Source organism: Balaenoptera physalus, assembly GCF_965194825.1.
Source record: "Balaenoptera physalus genome assembly, chromosome: 3".
In the NCBI taxonomy this organism is placed as follows: Eukaryota; Metazoa; Chordata; class Mammalia; order Artiodactyla; family Balaenopteridae; genus Balaenoptera; species Balaenoptera physalus.
The window spans coordinates 126,640,135-126,656,880 of record NC_138890.1 but is presented as its reverse complement, the minus strand read 5'-3'; the positions used below and the strand labels follow the sequence as shown (position 1 = coordinate 126,656,880).

At 34.8% G+C, this 16,746-nt stretch overlaps 1 protein-coding gene across 10 annotated transcripts in view; it reads left to right on the top strand.

Moving 5' to 3' along the window:
* RNF180 (ring finger protein 180) overlaps window positions 1-16,746 on the top strand; it is a 302,738-nt gene that overhangs the window by 207,574 nt on the left and 78,418 nt on the right. For 9 of the 10 annotated variants that reach the window (XR_014262246.1, XM_082457249.1, XM_082457254.1 and 6 more), the window contains one exon: window positions 12,059-12,284. Coding sequence is in view for 8 of the 10 variants with exons in the window: in XM_082457249.1 (XP_082313375.1) it covers window positions 12,059-12,284 (226 nt within the window). In the remaining 2 variants the exon portion in view is untranslated. Of the gene's footprint in view, window positions 1-12,058; window positions 12,285-16,746 lie in introns of those variants that run through there. The other variant, XR_014262247.1, reaches the window with a different exon arrangement.

The following is a 16,746-nucleotide window of genomic DNA, read 5'->3' as shown; positions in this document are numbered from 1 at the left end:
CGTCTTTGTGTTTTTGAGTGGGAAGTAAAATGCCTTCTAGGTCTTGTTCAGAAGAGGGAGGTTATAAACATTAAACTTTAACTGTTTTGGTTAAAAGTTAAGAATAATTATTAGAGAAAAGAAATAGGATATAATAATAGCAGCAAACACTTAGATAGCACTTTTTATATTCCAGGCACTGTTCTGGTGCTTTGTACATATTAACTCTTTTAATCCTTTCAACAACTCTATGAGCTAGGTACTTTTAGTATCCCCACCTTACAAATAAGGGAAGTGAGACCCCAGGGAGATAAGTAACTTGTGTAAGGTCATACAGGCAGTAGTGGCAGAGTCCAGCAAGATTGGCACTGCAGTCTTGCTCTTAACTACTGCCCAACTATTACTTCTTGAAAAAAAATAGGAAGTGAAAGAATAAGGCCAAACATAACAGTAATCACAATAATTGTAAATAAACTAAATGTCACTGCTGCTTTGTTGTCATTATTATTTTAAAAAAAATTTGATCTATTAATTTTTGTACTAATATTTACAAATTTTTTAAAGGTTGTTTGTATTATTTATCAGTTTATTATCTCATTTTCTTAGACTGGAAGACCCTGTAAAGGAGCTTGAGAGACTGAGTACATTTGGTTGACTTTGCAGGATAATTTCTATGGGGCCAAAAGCAGTTGGACAGTTGAACACCTATTACATTCATTTGTTGATTTTAATGATGATGCCTTGATACTTCTAACTTCCCTATACATCCTATCTAAATTTCATTTTTCTTTTTATGTACATCATTATCATCATCAGTTAACATTTATTATTTGCTGGACTATTCAAAGTATATTAATTCAGTTAAGAATGTGGTGATGAAAAGTGTCGCTTCAGATCTAGACTGGCTGGGTTGAAATTCTGGCTTCACCACTAGTTTCAGTAAGTGAGCTGTTTTCAGTTTCCTTTGATATAGAAAATGATGAGCATAATTAAATTTAGTTCACAGGGGCTTTGTGTTGATGAAATTAGTTAATATGTACAACTTTTGTCATCTTATTTATAAGTCCCCCAATATTTGGTAGGAAACATCAGATAAATGTTTAGCTCTGTGGCAAATGTACTATTTAAGAGTGAACATGTTATGCTGGTGTTCATATTACTTTGGTTGATGAATAGGTATTTCTTTTATCATTTATTTTAGTCTCTCTTCTCATAACATTCATTCCTTTTTAGATCTAATCATAAGAACTACACAAAGAAAAATTATGATCTCTCTCACAAATACCTGAATATCTTGTCTCCTTTTACTATTTTTCTGAGTGAGTATCCTCAGTCTTTCAACAGTACTTCATATGAGGTAGTTTCAGAAGTTATGCTGCCCTGGCCGTCAATATACTTCTATGGATAACTCTAGTTTCTCTGCATCCCTCAAAGTAGCTACAAATATGGTGTGATCATATAAATGGTAGCCACGTAAACCCACTTTTTAAAGTAGCCACATCATATGTTGAGCTTCTAGTCAGTTAAAATCTCTATCTCTTCTTTACATGAATTGCTCTCAGCTAAGTTTCATTCATCTTCTATGTCTGCAGTCTGGTTTGCATTCTTAATGAGGGATTTATATTTATACCTGTTAATCTTGATTTAAGCCAGGAACTTATTAACTTTTATTTTAAATCTTGACTCTGCTATCTGGTTTAGCCTATTTTACATTTTTATATTATTTGTTGATGGCATACCTTGTTCCAGAAAGGATTTTTTTTTTAACATCTTTATTGGAGTATAATTGCTTTACAATACTGTGTTAGTTTCTGCTTTATAAAAAAGTGAATCAGCTATATGTGTACATATATCCCCATATCCCTTCCCTCTTGTGTCTCCTTCCCACCCTCCCTATCCCACCCCTCTAGGTGGTCACAAAGCACCGAGTTGATCTCCCTGTTGAGATCAACGGCTGCTTCCCACTAGCTATCTATTTTACATTTGGTAGTACATATAAGTCCATGCCAATCTCTCTTTGTCACAACTTACTCTTCCCTCTCCCCGTGTCCTCAAGTCCATTCTCTATGTCTGCGTCTTTATTCCTGTCCTGCCCCTAGGTTCTTCAAAACCATTTTTTTTTATAGATTCCATATATATGTGTTAGCATACGGTACTTGTTTTTCTCTTTCTGATTTAACTTCACTCTATATGACAGACTCTAGGTCCATCCAGCTCACTACAGATAACTCAATTTTCTTTTTATGGCTGAGTAATATTCCATTGTATATATGTGCCACATCTTCTTTATCTATTCATCTGTTGATGAACACTTAGGTTGCTTCCATGTCCTAGCTATTGTAAATACAGCTGCAATGAACATTGTGATAGATGACTCCTTTTGAATTATGGTTTTATCAGGGTATATGCCCAGTAGTGAGATTGCTGGGTACTATGGTAGTTCTGTTTTCAGTTTTTTAAGAAACTTCCATACTGTTCTCCATAGTGGCTGTATCAATGTACATCCCCACCAACGGTCCAAGAGTTCCCTTTTCTCCACACCCTCTCCAGCATTTATTGTTTGTAGATTTTTTGATGATGGCCATTCTGACTGGTGTGGGTGATACCATATTGTAGTTTTGATTTGCATTTCTCTAATGATTAATGATGTTGAGCATCCTTTCATGTCTTTGTTGGCAATCTGTATATCTTCTTAGGAGAAATGTCTATTTAGGTCTTCTGCCCAGTTTTGGATTGGGTTGTTTGTTTTTTTGATATTGGGCTGCATGAGCTGCTTGTACATTTTGGAGATTAATCCTTTGTCAGTTGCTTCATTTGCAAATATTTTTCCCCATTCTGAGGGTTGTCTTTTGGTCTTGTTTATGGTTTCCTTTGCTGTGCAAAAGCTTTGAAGTTTCATTAGGTCCCATTTGCTTATTTTTGTTTTTATTTCCATTTCTGTAGGAGGTGGGTCAAAAAGGATCTTGCTGTGATTTATGTCAAAGAATGTTCTGCCTATGTTTTCCTCTAAGAGTTTTACAGTGTCTGACCTTACATTTAGGTCTTTAATCCATTTTGAGTTTATTTTTGTGTAAGATGTTAGGGAGTGTTCTAATTTCATTCTTTTACATGTAGCTGTCCATTTTTCACAGCACCACTTATTGAAGAAGCTGTCTTTTCTCCATTGTATATTCTTCCCTCCTTTATCAAAAATAAGGTGACCATATGTACATGGGTTTATCTCTTTTCCATCTTGTTCCATTGATCTATATTTCTGTTTTTGTGCCAGTACCATATTGTCTTGATTACTGTAGCTTTGTAGTATAGTCAGAAGTCTGGGAGCCTGATTCCTCCAGCTCGTTTTTCTTTCTCAAGATTGCTTTGGCTATTCAGGGTCTTTTGTGTTTCCATACAAATTGTGAAATTTTTTGTTCTAGTTCTGTGAAAACTGCCAGTGGTGGTTTGATAGGGATTGCATTGAATCTGTAGATTGCTTGAGGTAGTATAGGCATTTTCACAATGTTGATTCTTCCAATCCAAGTACATGGTATATCTCTCCATCTTTAATTTTACTTAAACTTCTTTCATCAGTGTCTTACAGTTTTCTGCATACAGGTCTTTTGTCTCCTTAAGCAGGTTTATTCCTAGGTATTTTATTCTTTTTGTTGCTATGGTAAATGGGAGTGTTTCCTTAATTTCTCTTTCAGATTTTTCATCATCAGTGTATAGGAATGCAAGAGATTTCTGTGCATTAATTTTGAATCCTGCTACTTTACCAGATTCATTGATTAGCTCTAGTAATGTTCTGGTAACATCTTTAGGAATCTCTATGTATAGTATCATGTCATCTGCGAACAGTGACAGCTTTACTTCTTCTTTTCTGATTTGGATTCCTTTTATTACTTTTTCTTCTCTGATTGCTGTGGCTAAATCTTCCAAAACTATGTTCAGTAATAGTGGTGAGAGTGGACAACCTTGTCTTGTTCCTGATCTTAGTGGAAATGGTTTCAGTTTTTCACCATTGAGGACAATGTTGGCTGTGGGTTTGTCATATATGGCCTTTATTATGTTGAGGTAAGTTCCCTCTATGCCTACTTTCTGCAGGGTTTTTATCATAAATGGGTGTTGAATTTTGTTGAAAGCTTTTTCTGCATCTATTGAGATGATCATATGGTTTTTATTCTTCAGTTTGTTAATATGGTGTATCACATTGATTGATTTGCATATATTGAAGAATCCTTGCATTCTTGGGATAAACCCCACTTGATCATGGTGTATGATCCTTTCAGTGTACTGTTGGATTCTGTTTGCTAGTATTTTGTTGAGGGTATTTACATCTATGTTCATCACAGATATTGGCCTGTAGTTTTCTTTCTTTGTAACATCTTTGTCTGGTTTTGGTATCAGGGTGATGGTGGCCTCGTAGAATGAGTTTGGGAGTGTTCCTCCCTCTGCTATATTTTGGAAGAGTTTGAGAAAGATAGGTGTTAGCTCTTCTCTAAATGTTTGATAGAATTCACTTGTGAAGCCAGTTTTCTATTTCTTCTGATTCAGTCTCAGAAGGTTGTGCTTTTCTACGAATTTGTCCATTTGTTCCAGGTTGTCCAGTTTATTGGCATATAGTTGCTTGTAGTAATCTCTCATGATCCTTTGTATTTCTGCAATGTCAGTTGTTACTTCTCCTTTTTCATTTCTAATTATATTGATTTGAGTCTTCTCCCTTTTTTTCCTTGAGTCTGGCTGATGATTTATGAATTTTGTTTATCTTCTCAAAGAACCAGCTTTTATTTTTATTGATCTTTGCTATTGTTTCCTTCAATTCTTTTTCATTTATTTCTGATCTGATCTTTATGATTTCTTTCCTTCTGCTAACTTTGGGTCTTTTTGTTCCCCTTCCTCTAATTGCTTTAGGTGAAAGTTTAGGTTGTTTATTTGAGATGTTTCTTATTTCTTGAGATAAGATTGTATTGCTATGAACTACCCTCTTTGAACTGCTTTTGCTGCGTCCTATAAGTTTTGGGTCATCGTGTTTTCATTGTCATTTGTTTCTAGGTATTTTTTGATTTCCTCTTTGATTTCTTCAGTGATCTCTTGGTTATTTAGTAGTGTATTGTTTAGCCTCCATGCATTGTATTTTTTACAGATATTTTCCTGTAATTGTTATCTAGTCTCATAGCATTGTGGTCGGGAGAGATACATGATATGATTTCAATTTTCTTAAATTTACCCAGGATTGATTTGTGACCCAAGATATGATCTATCCTGGAGAATGTTCCATGAGCACTTGAAAAGAAAGTGTGTTCTGTTGTTTTTGTAAGGAATGTCCTATAAATATCAATTAAGTCCATCTTGTTTAATGTATCATTTAAAGCTTGGGTTTCCTTATTTATTTTCATTTTGGATGATCTGTCCATTGGTGAAACTGGGGTGTTAAAGTCCCCTACTATGATTGTGTTACTGTTGATTTCCCCTTTCATGGCTGTTAGCATTTGCCTTATGTATTGAGGTGCTCCTATGTTGGGTGCATAAGTATTTACAATTGTTATATCTTCTTTTTGGATTGATCCCTTGATCATTATGTAATGTCCTTCTTTGTCTCTTGTAATAGTCTTTATTTTAAAGTCTATTTTGTCTGATATGAGAATTGCTACTCCAGCTTTCTTTTGATTTCCATTTGCATGGAATATCTTTTTCCATCCCCTCACTTTCAGTCTGTATGTGTCCCTAGGTCTGAAGTGGGTCTCTTGTAGATAGCATATATACTGGTCTTGTTTTTGTATCCATTCAGCCAGTCTCTGTCTTTTGGTTGGAGCATTTAATCCATTTACATTTAAGGTAATTATCGATATGTATGTTCCTATTACCATTTTCTTAATTGTTTTGGGTTTGTTATTGTAGGTCTTTTCCTTCTCTTGTGTTTCCTACCTAGAGAAATTCCTTTAGCATTTGTTGTAAAGCTGGTTTGGTGGTGCTGAATTCTCTTAGCTCTTGCTTGTCTGTAAAAGTTTTAATTTCTCCGTTGAATCTGAATGGGATCCTTGCTGGATAGAGTAATGTTGCTTGTAGGTTTTTCCCTTTCATCACTTTCAATTTGTCCTGCCATTGTCTTCTGTCTTGCAAAGTCTCTGCTGAAAGACCAGCTGTTAACCTTATTGGGATTCCCTTGTGTGTTATTTGTTGTTTTTCCCTTGCTGCTTTTAATAATTTTTCTTTATATTTACTTTTTGATAATTTGATTAATATGTGTCTTGGCGTGTTTCTCCTTGGATTTATCCTGTATGGGACTCTCTGTGCCTCCTGGACTTGATTGACTGTTTCCTTTCCCACATTGGGAAGTTTTCAACTATAATCTCTTCTAATATTTTCTCAGTCCCTTTCTTTTTCTCTTCTTCTGGGACCCCTATAATTCAAATGTTGGTGCATTTAATGTTGTCCCAGAGGTCTCTAAGTCTGTCCTCAATTCTTTTCATTCTTTTTTCTTTATTCTGCTCTGCGATAGTTATTTCCACTATTTTATCTTCCAGGTCACTTATCCGTTCTTCTGCCTCAGTTATTCTCCTATTGATTCATTCTAGAGAATTTTTAATTTCATTTATTATGTTCATCATCATTGTTTGTTTGCTCTTTAGTTCTTCTTGGTCCTTGTTAAACGTTTCTTGTATTTTCTCCATTGTATTTACAAGATTTTGGATCATCTTTACTAACATTACTCTGAATTCTTTTTCAGGTAGACTGCCTATTTCCTCTTCATTTGTTTGGTCTGGTGGGTTTTTACCTTGCTTCTTCATCTGCTGTGTATTTCTCTGTCTTCTCAATTTGCTTAACTTACTGTGGTTGGGGTCTCCTTTTCGCAGGCTGCAGTTTCATACTTCCTGTTGTTTTTGGTGTCTGCCCTCAGTGGGTGAGGTTGGTTCAGTGGGTTGTGTAGGCTTCCTGGTGGAGGGTACTAGTGCCTGTGTTCTGGTGGATGAGGCTGGATCTTGTCTTTCTGGTGGGCAGGACCGTGTCCGGTGGTGTGTTTTGAGAGTGTCTGTGACCTTATTATGATTTTAGGCAGCCTCTCTGCTAATGGGTGTGGTTGTGTTCCTGTCTTGCTAGTTGTTTGGCATAGGGTGTCCAGCACTGTAGCTTGTTGGTCGTTGAGTGGAGCTGGGTCGTAGCGTTGAGATGGAGATCTTTGGGAGAGCTTTTGCCATTTGATATTACGTGGAGCCGGGAAGTCTCTGGTGGGCCACTGTCCTGAACTTGGCTCTCCCACCTCAGAGGCATAGGCCTGACACCCAGCGAAAGCACTGAGACCCTGTCAGCCACAGGGCTCAGAAGAAAAGTGAGAAATAAATAAATAAATAAATAAATAAAATAAAGTTATTAAAATAAAAAAATTTTTTAATTAATAAAACTTTTTAAAGATTAAAAAGTAATAAGAAAAGAATGAAAGAAAGAAGAGAGCAACGAAACCAAAAAACAAATCCACCAATGATAACAAACGCTAAAAACTATACTAAATAAAAGAAAACGGACAGACAGAACCCTAGGACAAATGGTAAAAGGAAAGCTATACAGACAAAAATCACACAAAGAAGCATACACATACACCTCACAAAAAGAGAAAAAGGAAAAATTACATATGTGTATATAAAAAAAAAGAAAGAGAGGAACCAAATCAATATACAAATCTACCAATGATAATAAACTCTAAATATTAAACTAAGATAAACATAAAACCAGAAACAAATTAGATGCAGAAAGCAAACCCCAAGTCTACAGTTGCTCCTAAAGTCCACCACTTCAATTTTGGGATGATTCATTGTCTATTCTGGTATTCCAGAGATGCAGGGTACATCAAGTTGATTGTGGAGATTTAATCTGCTGCTCCTGAGGGTGCTGGGAGAAATTTCCCTTTCTCTTCTCTGTTCGCACTGCTCCTGGGGTTCAGCTTTGGATTGGCCCCGCCTCTGCATGTAGGTCGCCTGAGGGCGTCTTCTGGGAAGTCTGAGGTCTTCTGCCAGCGTTCAGTAGGTGTTCCATAGGAGTTTTTCTACATGTAGATGTATTTGTGGGGTGATCTCCATGTCTTACTCCTCTGCCATCTTGAAGGTCTCCCTCCTGTTCAGAAAGGATTTTAGTTGTTTTTAACTAGTCAGCCATCTTTCCTGTCACCTCTCCATTTCTGAGAAGCATTTTGATGGTCTCCATCTATGGTAATTGAAATGTTGATGAAATGAAGATGAGTTCATAGGCACACCTATTAAAAACCTTTTTCCAGGCTGACATTTATCTATTAATGAGTAATTAATTTTTAAAATATAACCATGTATCCAACAGTAATGTTATTATTATCTCTCCAATTTGCAGAAAAGCCCAGTGGAGTTCTGTCTTTGAGATGTTTTTTTTGTCTTCTTGCAGAACAGTTTTTATCACCAGATATGTTCAATTCTCTGTGTAATGAAAACTCTTCACCCTTTTTGGTCCCTTAAAATATAGTGATCCTAGAGGTCTTTGTATATGTTACATCTGTCTTGTGGATTGAGTCTCGTAGCTCAGATAATAGATGAATAGTTCTGACCTCATTTTCTATTTGCAAACTTCCACCTTCAAGTTTATTTCCATAATATTGTTGTGTTTTTAAATAGCAAATCATTTTTTTCTTTGATGTATATTTTAATGAAATCTAGTCACTTTTGTTATTTATGTAGAGATAAAGTACTTCATAGAAATAAAATTATGTACAGTTATTAGGGCCACAATTTGGATTGCTTTAAGAAGGTCTTCAAATTATGATTGTCTTATGCCATGAGTTTCTTTGAGGTTAATTAGTTCAAATCTCAAGACACAATATTGAGAGTGTAATACAAACAGAATAAGCTGTCACTATGAAATAAAATTTTAGTAAGTAAGCATCTAGATCCAAAGATATTTTTATTATCTGGGGGGCCCAAATCGGTACTAATTGTGCACTTACAGCTTTCCTTTTTCAAGTTTCTTTTAAGTACAGGAGAGAATAGTCATATAACAATAATGAGAAAAATTGTGGATACTGTTGCCTTTCCAGCAGATTTTTATTAGTGTTCAACTCATAGCCACAATCTTTCTGTTGGTGAAGGACAGTTACTTCATATCTTCTCTGTGTTAAACTTTGTATATGTTATATGAGATTTCACAGAATGCTTGTTATCTAGCGGTTAATATCCAAAAGGCCTACAAGAATACCTAAGAACACTTAATAGAGATATAATCAATACAATATTTAACAAGCTGAACCTATGAGCATTTTGAGAATGCAAGCCACCACCAAGCAGGCTGTACTATTAATTCATTGGGGAAAAAATGGCATGTATGTATATATATTTTTTCATTCCCCTTTATTAATCTTAACATTCTATTGAGAGACATATAAAAATAGGCAAATAGAAATTATTATGAGGAGATAAATAAGTAGCAGTGACAGAACAACTTTAGATAGAATAGCAGTGAAATCCTTTGGGGAAGTTGGTATTTAAACTAAGATTTTAAAAATCAGGTAAAGTTAGCCATGTGTAGACAAGGATGTGTCAACTAATTTTTGTTATGTAACAAACAGATTTTATTTAGTTGTTTAAAACAACAACCTATATTCACTCACAGTTTTCTGAGTTGGCAGTTGGGGCTGAGCTCAGCTGTAATGGCTTATCTCTGATCCACACGGTGTCATCTGGGCTCACCAGTACATTTACAGTTAGGTGACAGTCATTGGCTCTACCCACACATGTCTGGTGGTTGGCTTGTTGTCAGCAGTCACAATGGAGGCAGCTGGACCATATTCACTTACTATTCAGCAGGTTAGCCTAGGCTTGTTCACGTGGTAGTAGACTAGGGTTTCCAAGATCATCAAGAGAGGATTATTCCAATGCACAAGCTTTTTTTAAGCCTCTGTTTGCATCATATTTGCTAACAATCCATTGGCCAAAGCAAGTCACATGACAGAGCCCAAATTCAGAGGGTGGAAAACTAATCTCCACATCTTGATGAAATGCATATGGGTGCACATAGAGAGACAGGAAGAATTTTATCTATTTTGTAATCATCCACCTGAGTAAGGGCTTTTTTTTTTTTTTTTTAAGATTTTTAGAAATTTCATGTAATGTCTGAAACATTTATATTAACATATTTCCATACAAATAACCCAAAGAAAGTTTAGTATTAGTTGTTTTGTTTGTTTGTTTGTTTGTTTATACTGCAGGTTCTTATTAGACTTTAAGATGAAAGGACTTCCTTTACCAGATATTGAGGCTTATTATAAGCCCACAGTAAGAGATTGTGATTATGGCATAGGAATAGACAGTAAAGTAATGGAACAAAATAGAAGCCAACCCATGCATATTTGGCCTAATAACAATGGGGCACTTTAGAACAGTGGAGGAAAGTTAGGTCTTTGCAATAAATGGGCTGTACCAATTAAAAATTACATAAAAATAAAAATGAAATTTAACCCTAATGTACACCATACATGAAAATCAATTCCATGTAGATTATAGGATGATGAAATATTATTAAATGCAAAATAAGACTCTCTTAATGACCTTGGGAAAAAGTAAGAGTTCTTAAATAAGACACAAAAAGTATTAAATCATAAAGGAAAAATGTTCTTTAAAATTAAGAATTTCATTTCATCAAAAGACACTATGAAAAGAGTGAAAAGACAAACCAGAGAAAAGGAAAAAATATTTGCAACACATCTAGCCAGTAACAACAAATAACTAGATTAAGTAAAAATGCTTAAGAAAAATCAGACAACCAATTAAAAAGAATGGGCTAATGCCTCAAATATGTCTTTCATAAAGAGAGAAATTATCAACAAGTGGCAGAAAGAGGAAGCAAAGCCATCTGGATAAATCAAATAATAGTTTATCCAGTAGAAAGGTTTTTCTGTATTTTCAAGTCTCTGTTTGCCTCATTTATGTAACTTTTACATTTCATGTAACCTAAAAATATTTATTAAACCCAAGGCCTATTCAGATATTAATCACTGATCTCCATTTTTCACATCCATTAAAGTGAGGAGGAAAGCATCTACACCATGTAGATTCCCATTATGCCTCAGTGGACTGAGGTCAGGCCTGGTTTGAGGAAAATTTCCCAAGGCTCTAGCCAAGACTATAGGGCCTTTGAAGAAGAGAGGAGAAAAGGTTGGCTATGGTTAATATTTATTGAATATTTGATAGATACCAGGCACTGTGTTTAACGCTTTACGTGGATTACCTCATTTAATTCTCACAGCATCCTCATGGATGAGGAATATTGTGATGTTAAGTAACAGGAATTCAGCCACCAGATTTTGTGCTGCTAACCTGAGTGCCTCTTTCCTAACTACCGTTTGTTTTTTTTTTTAACGTCCTTATTGGAGTATAATTGCTTTACAATGGTGTGTTAGTTTATGCTTTATAACAAATCCTAACTACCTTTTAATAGCGTCTTTCTTAACTTCCATTTGGGAGAGAGGAGAGGGATCATCATATTTCCCAGTTACAAGGCTCATCCCAGAATTACTACAAGTTTCTTTACCTTATCTACTTCCTGACATACCTTAGGGTTTGGCCTTTTATTGGCTTTGAGGTTCAGGAAGGTGCAAAATGTAGAATAAAAACGCTCCATGCATGGTGTGAAGATGAAGTATGACATCCTCTTACCCTCACTTCTCTTCATGTGTGAATGCCCATGTAAGGCTTTATCATCTTGCGACAGTCAGCTTATTTGCTGTGATGGGAGTGGAATAGATAGGGGGAACCTGTCATCCTAGGACCTAACACTTACTTAAGTAGTGCTGGTTAAATAGAGATACAGGATATACTTAATGTGTTCAGGTACTATATTTTAACATATAGCATTATATAAAAATACTAAAATGAATAAGACTTCTGGGTTTTTCATGTATGTTTCCAGTTTCTTCCCACTTTGCGAGGTAGCATTTCTGTCACTTTGATTATGCACAGAAACAGATATTACCTGCTTCTTATAAATATTTTCATTCATTTTAAGAAAATATAAAATCAATGTCTCTATTTCTCAAGGAAACCAATCTCATACTGAACTAAGAAAAATCGTTTTTGCTTATGTTTTGCAGACTTTGGATAATGAGATGAGTACAGATGATGACAATGAATATGCAGAAGAAAAGGAGAGCTACATCTGTGCAGTGTGTCTGGATGTTTATTTCAACCCCTACATGTGTTACCCTTGCCACCACATCTTCTGTGAGCCCTGCTTACGGACTCTTGCCAAAGACAATCCTGCAAGCACTCCCTGCCCGTTGTGTCGGACAATTATTTCCAGAGTCTTTTTCCAGACAGGTAACTGTTGTCTTTCATTAACACAATTGCCTGATTATTTTGACTACCTCTTTGTTCCAGTTCTAAAAGTACTGTATGAATTATTATGAGAAAGTTATTGAAAATCATATACAGCATAATTTGTTACTCTCTAGTTATAAAACAGTGCTTGCCCAACTCATTAGAACTTGTTAAAATCATAGAATCATAGATGAGAATAGTTTCTCATCTCTACTCCTCTATTCAATGTTGAGATCTTTTCTAAAGCATCCTAACTAGTTATTGTTCAGCATTTACTTGAACATCTCCAGTGTCAAGGACATTCCATTAAAATTTGAAGCAGCCCTGTTGATTATTTATTCCTCAAATCTGCCTTCCACTACTCCTCATTCTTTGGCCCATGTTTTTTCCTCTGAAGTCTCAGAGAATAAATCTGTAAATATCTGAGGATAACTATTAGACCTTTCCCCCAGACTCCAAATCTTCTCAACCTTCTTGTTGTTCTTAAGGTCTTTCTTCTTGAACTAGAAGATAGTAAAATTGGAACAAGGATTTGTTTACCTAATTATCATGTAAAGATGGAATATAACACAATATTTAAAACATACTAATGGAGAAAGGAAAAACTAATGAATGTGGAACATAGAAACCTGCTAAGGTGAAAGGGAAGAATGATAGAAGTAAGCAGAGCTGATATTTATTGAGTGCACTACTGTGTGCTAAACCTTAGGGGAGGAAATTTCTATATCCACATTCTCACCTCAACCATAGAGGAACCAAATGAGGATCAAAGTATGTACTTTATTAATAGTAAAACTGTAGAAAACACATGGTACATTTTTCTTCTGCAAAAGAAAATCCAAGGACCCATCTGCAAGGAAGAATCAGTTTATAAAAATAAGCTTTGCATGCCTTAACCCAACCAGCTGCATGAAGGCTTGCAAACCTGGCTTACAGGCTCAGTAATCACACAGTGAAGAGAAAATAAAGTTTTGCCTTTCTGATCTGCCTAGTGCATATAGTTTGGAGCACAAAATCACTGCACTGAGCACAGACAGACCTGGAGACAAAAGGACATGCCAACTACAGTTGACTCTACCCAATAGAGAAACATGGTCAGGGACTCCAGGCTGTCATCTGTCACACTGGCAGATCACTCTTCCTTTCATGGGGAAGAGCAAGTAAGGAGTGGAGAGAGGGAAGGAAGCAATTCCATGGGAGGACAGAAGCTTACTGGAAGTTCTTCTTCTCTGGCTTACACTGAAGTGGGAAAAATAAGGGTTCTTTTCTAGTACTAGATCCCTTGCTAGGTGCTTTGGAGTGAATGAAATGTGAAGAGTAACATCCCTTTCTCAGTGTTATCTCTGACCATCTATGCAAGAAAGCATTTACTGAAAGCCTGTTTTGAAGGGAAGCATCTAGGGAATGTACGTAGTGATTTAGACAGATGTCCCTGCCTTCCATGATCCAGTTTAATGTTGACAGGGATTTTAAAATTGCTTTCCTTAATGTCTTAAAACAATAATGACTTGACTTTCTTGGTTCATTTATCAAAGCAACAATGTCATATTTTACTTTATTTCCAGAATTGGTTCTTCTATATAATAAATCATATTGGGAATATTTATTCCAATGGAGACTAAATTTGGTTGTGTACTGTCCTTTAGAAGCTGATAATAATAATGGGAATATACTACTTAGTTATTTATACCTACCTCAAAAAGATTTGACATGTTTTAAAATATATATTCAGTGAAGTAGCAAGGCAATGGAAGTATTGAATGAAGTATTTCGTTTTAATATTCTGGCTGCCTAAGAAAAAATAAAATAAGCATACAATTAAATGATTCTCATGATCGATGGAAAGAAACATACCAACTCCTAAGGGCAAGAGAAGTTTTTTCCAGCACTTTAAAAGAAATTTTTTAATGTGATTTCTAGGCATATTGAGAGATAGAGTAGGCAGTGTCCTCAAAAGCATCCTCAGAGCAAATACAATATCAGGTTTTCTAACATGGTATCTTATGGTATTCTTTGATAAGAGCTCAGGGCATATCAGAGTATAGATTAGGGAAAGCAACATTGCCAGTAGCCAAAAAAAAAAAATATATATATATATATATATATATATATATATATATATGATCTGGTTTTCCTATAAAAATAACTTCTAAAATTATATAAGTAATGCAATTTCATTATAGAAAAATCAGAGTATACAAATAAAATTATAAGCTCAAAATCCTCCATAGTCCTACCATTTAGAGATCACATTTATCGAGTATTCTTCCAGAATATTTTATATCCATATACTTAATCATTTTTTTTTGTAAAATGTTCATTTTGAACATAAGGCTTTTGTTTTACTTTTTAAAAAATATTTATTTATTTAATTTATTTTGGCTGAGCTGGGTCTTAGTTGCAGCAGCAAGATCTTTAGTTGCAGCATGTGGACTTCTTAGTTGCAGCATGCGAACTCTTAGTTGCAGCATGCATGTGCTCTCTAGTTCCCTGACCAGGGATCGAACCCGGGCCCCCTGCACTGGGAGCGCAGAGTCTTACCCACTGGACTACCAGGGAAGTCCCTTGTTTTACTTTAAATTCTTGTGATTATATCATGATCTACTTAAGCTATCTACTATTTAGTTTAGTTGTTTATCATTCATTTATTTGCTGATATATATGGATGAATATTTGCACACATCTCCGAGCATTTCCTTGTAATGGATTTCCAGGAGTAGAATTGGTAGTTAAAGCCTATATGTGTTTTAAGGCTATGTATATGTTACAAAATTATGCTCCAAAATTATTGTAAGCAGCAATATAATGGGCTTATTTTCTCAACACTCTGGACTATCCATTTTTTTCCTTTTAAATCCCTTACCATGCCCTTTGCTGATTTTTCTTTTGGTCTGTTCATCATTTTCTTGTTTACTGCAAGAGGATTTTTTTTTTCAGTAATGTCAGCTTTTGTCATATGTGGCAAATCACTTTCCTATTTTGTCATATGTACTTGAATTATGTTTATTATATTTTATGAATGTGCAGAACTTCTATATTTTATGTAGTCTTATGTAGCAACCTTTGCCTTTATTATTTCTAATTTCAAAGTTAGTTATTAAAAGGCCTTATCCACTACAGAATTACAGTAAATCCCCTACACATGAACGAGTTGTGTTCTGAGAGCACATTCGTAAGTCCAATTTGTTTGTAAGTCCAACAAAGTTAGCCTAGGTACCCAACTAACACAATCACCTATATAATACTGTACTGTAATAGGTTTATAATACTTTTCACACAAATAATACATAAAAAACAAACAAACACAAAAAATAGAACATTTTTAATCTTACAGTACAGTACCTTGAAAAGTACAGTAGTACCAGCTACATCACTGCTGCTTTTACGCTTGCTTCCAGACATCCTGAGCTTGAAATAAAGATACTGTACTACTGCACTCTATACAGTACTGTACAGTAAAATACACAAGAGTACAACCACTTGTAGAGGATGCACACATGTGATAACGTATGCCAGACACGTGAACTAACTTATGTGATTGGACATGTGAACACACGATCGCATATTTGAAAGTTCGCACCTTGAAGGTAAGTATGTAGGGGACTTACTGTATATAAATAGTCTCTTTACCTATATTTATTTTGGTTTTCATTTTGTCCTCATTTTCCTACTCTTAATTCCAGTCCATTTATTATGGTGTGTGGTTTGGTTAAAAATATAGTACCTTTCAAAAACAAAACAAGAAAACCACAAACAAAAAATTATAATAATAAACCTTGCAAAATAGTTTTCTACTAATTTAGAAAGAATAAACAGCTTAAGTCATAATTTAAAAAAATATATAGTCCCTTTATTCCGTGTCTGTAAGCATTTATCCCAGTAACAATTATTGAACAATTCATTTTTTTCTATGCTGATTGAACTGCCTTTTTTAGGTAATGAATATAATTACTAAAATGTTTCTGTGTTTTTTGGCAGCTGTTCTTTTCCATTCATATTTCTATCTTGTCCTATACCATTACTTCGGTCTTATAATTATTCTAGCTTTATGTTTTAATAACTCACAAGTGAATTAATTTTATAAGTTGTTTGGGGAATAATTCACATTTTTAATTGACATTTTTATAATATTGTTATAATATTATAACATTGTTATAATATTGAAAGCATATTGCCTCTCAATAACATTTCTGTAATTTCCTTTCAAATGGCACAGCAAAATTCTTATTAGCTTTATGCCTGTATATTTTTGTTGCTACAATTGTAAATGGGATTTTTTTCCTCTTCTGGTTTCAGCTGCTTTTGTTGATATTTTGGGAGAAAGTCAGTTTCCAATCTTACACTATTCTGTTAACTTTACTGAACCCTGAGAATTATTTATTAAGTGAATGAATTAATCATCTCAGCTGCCTAATGTCACCATTCCAATTGTGTACAAACCAGGGGACAGTTATTATCAAAG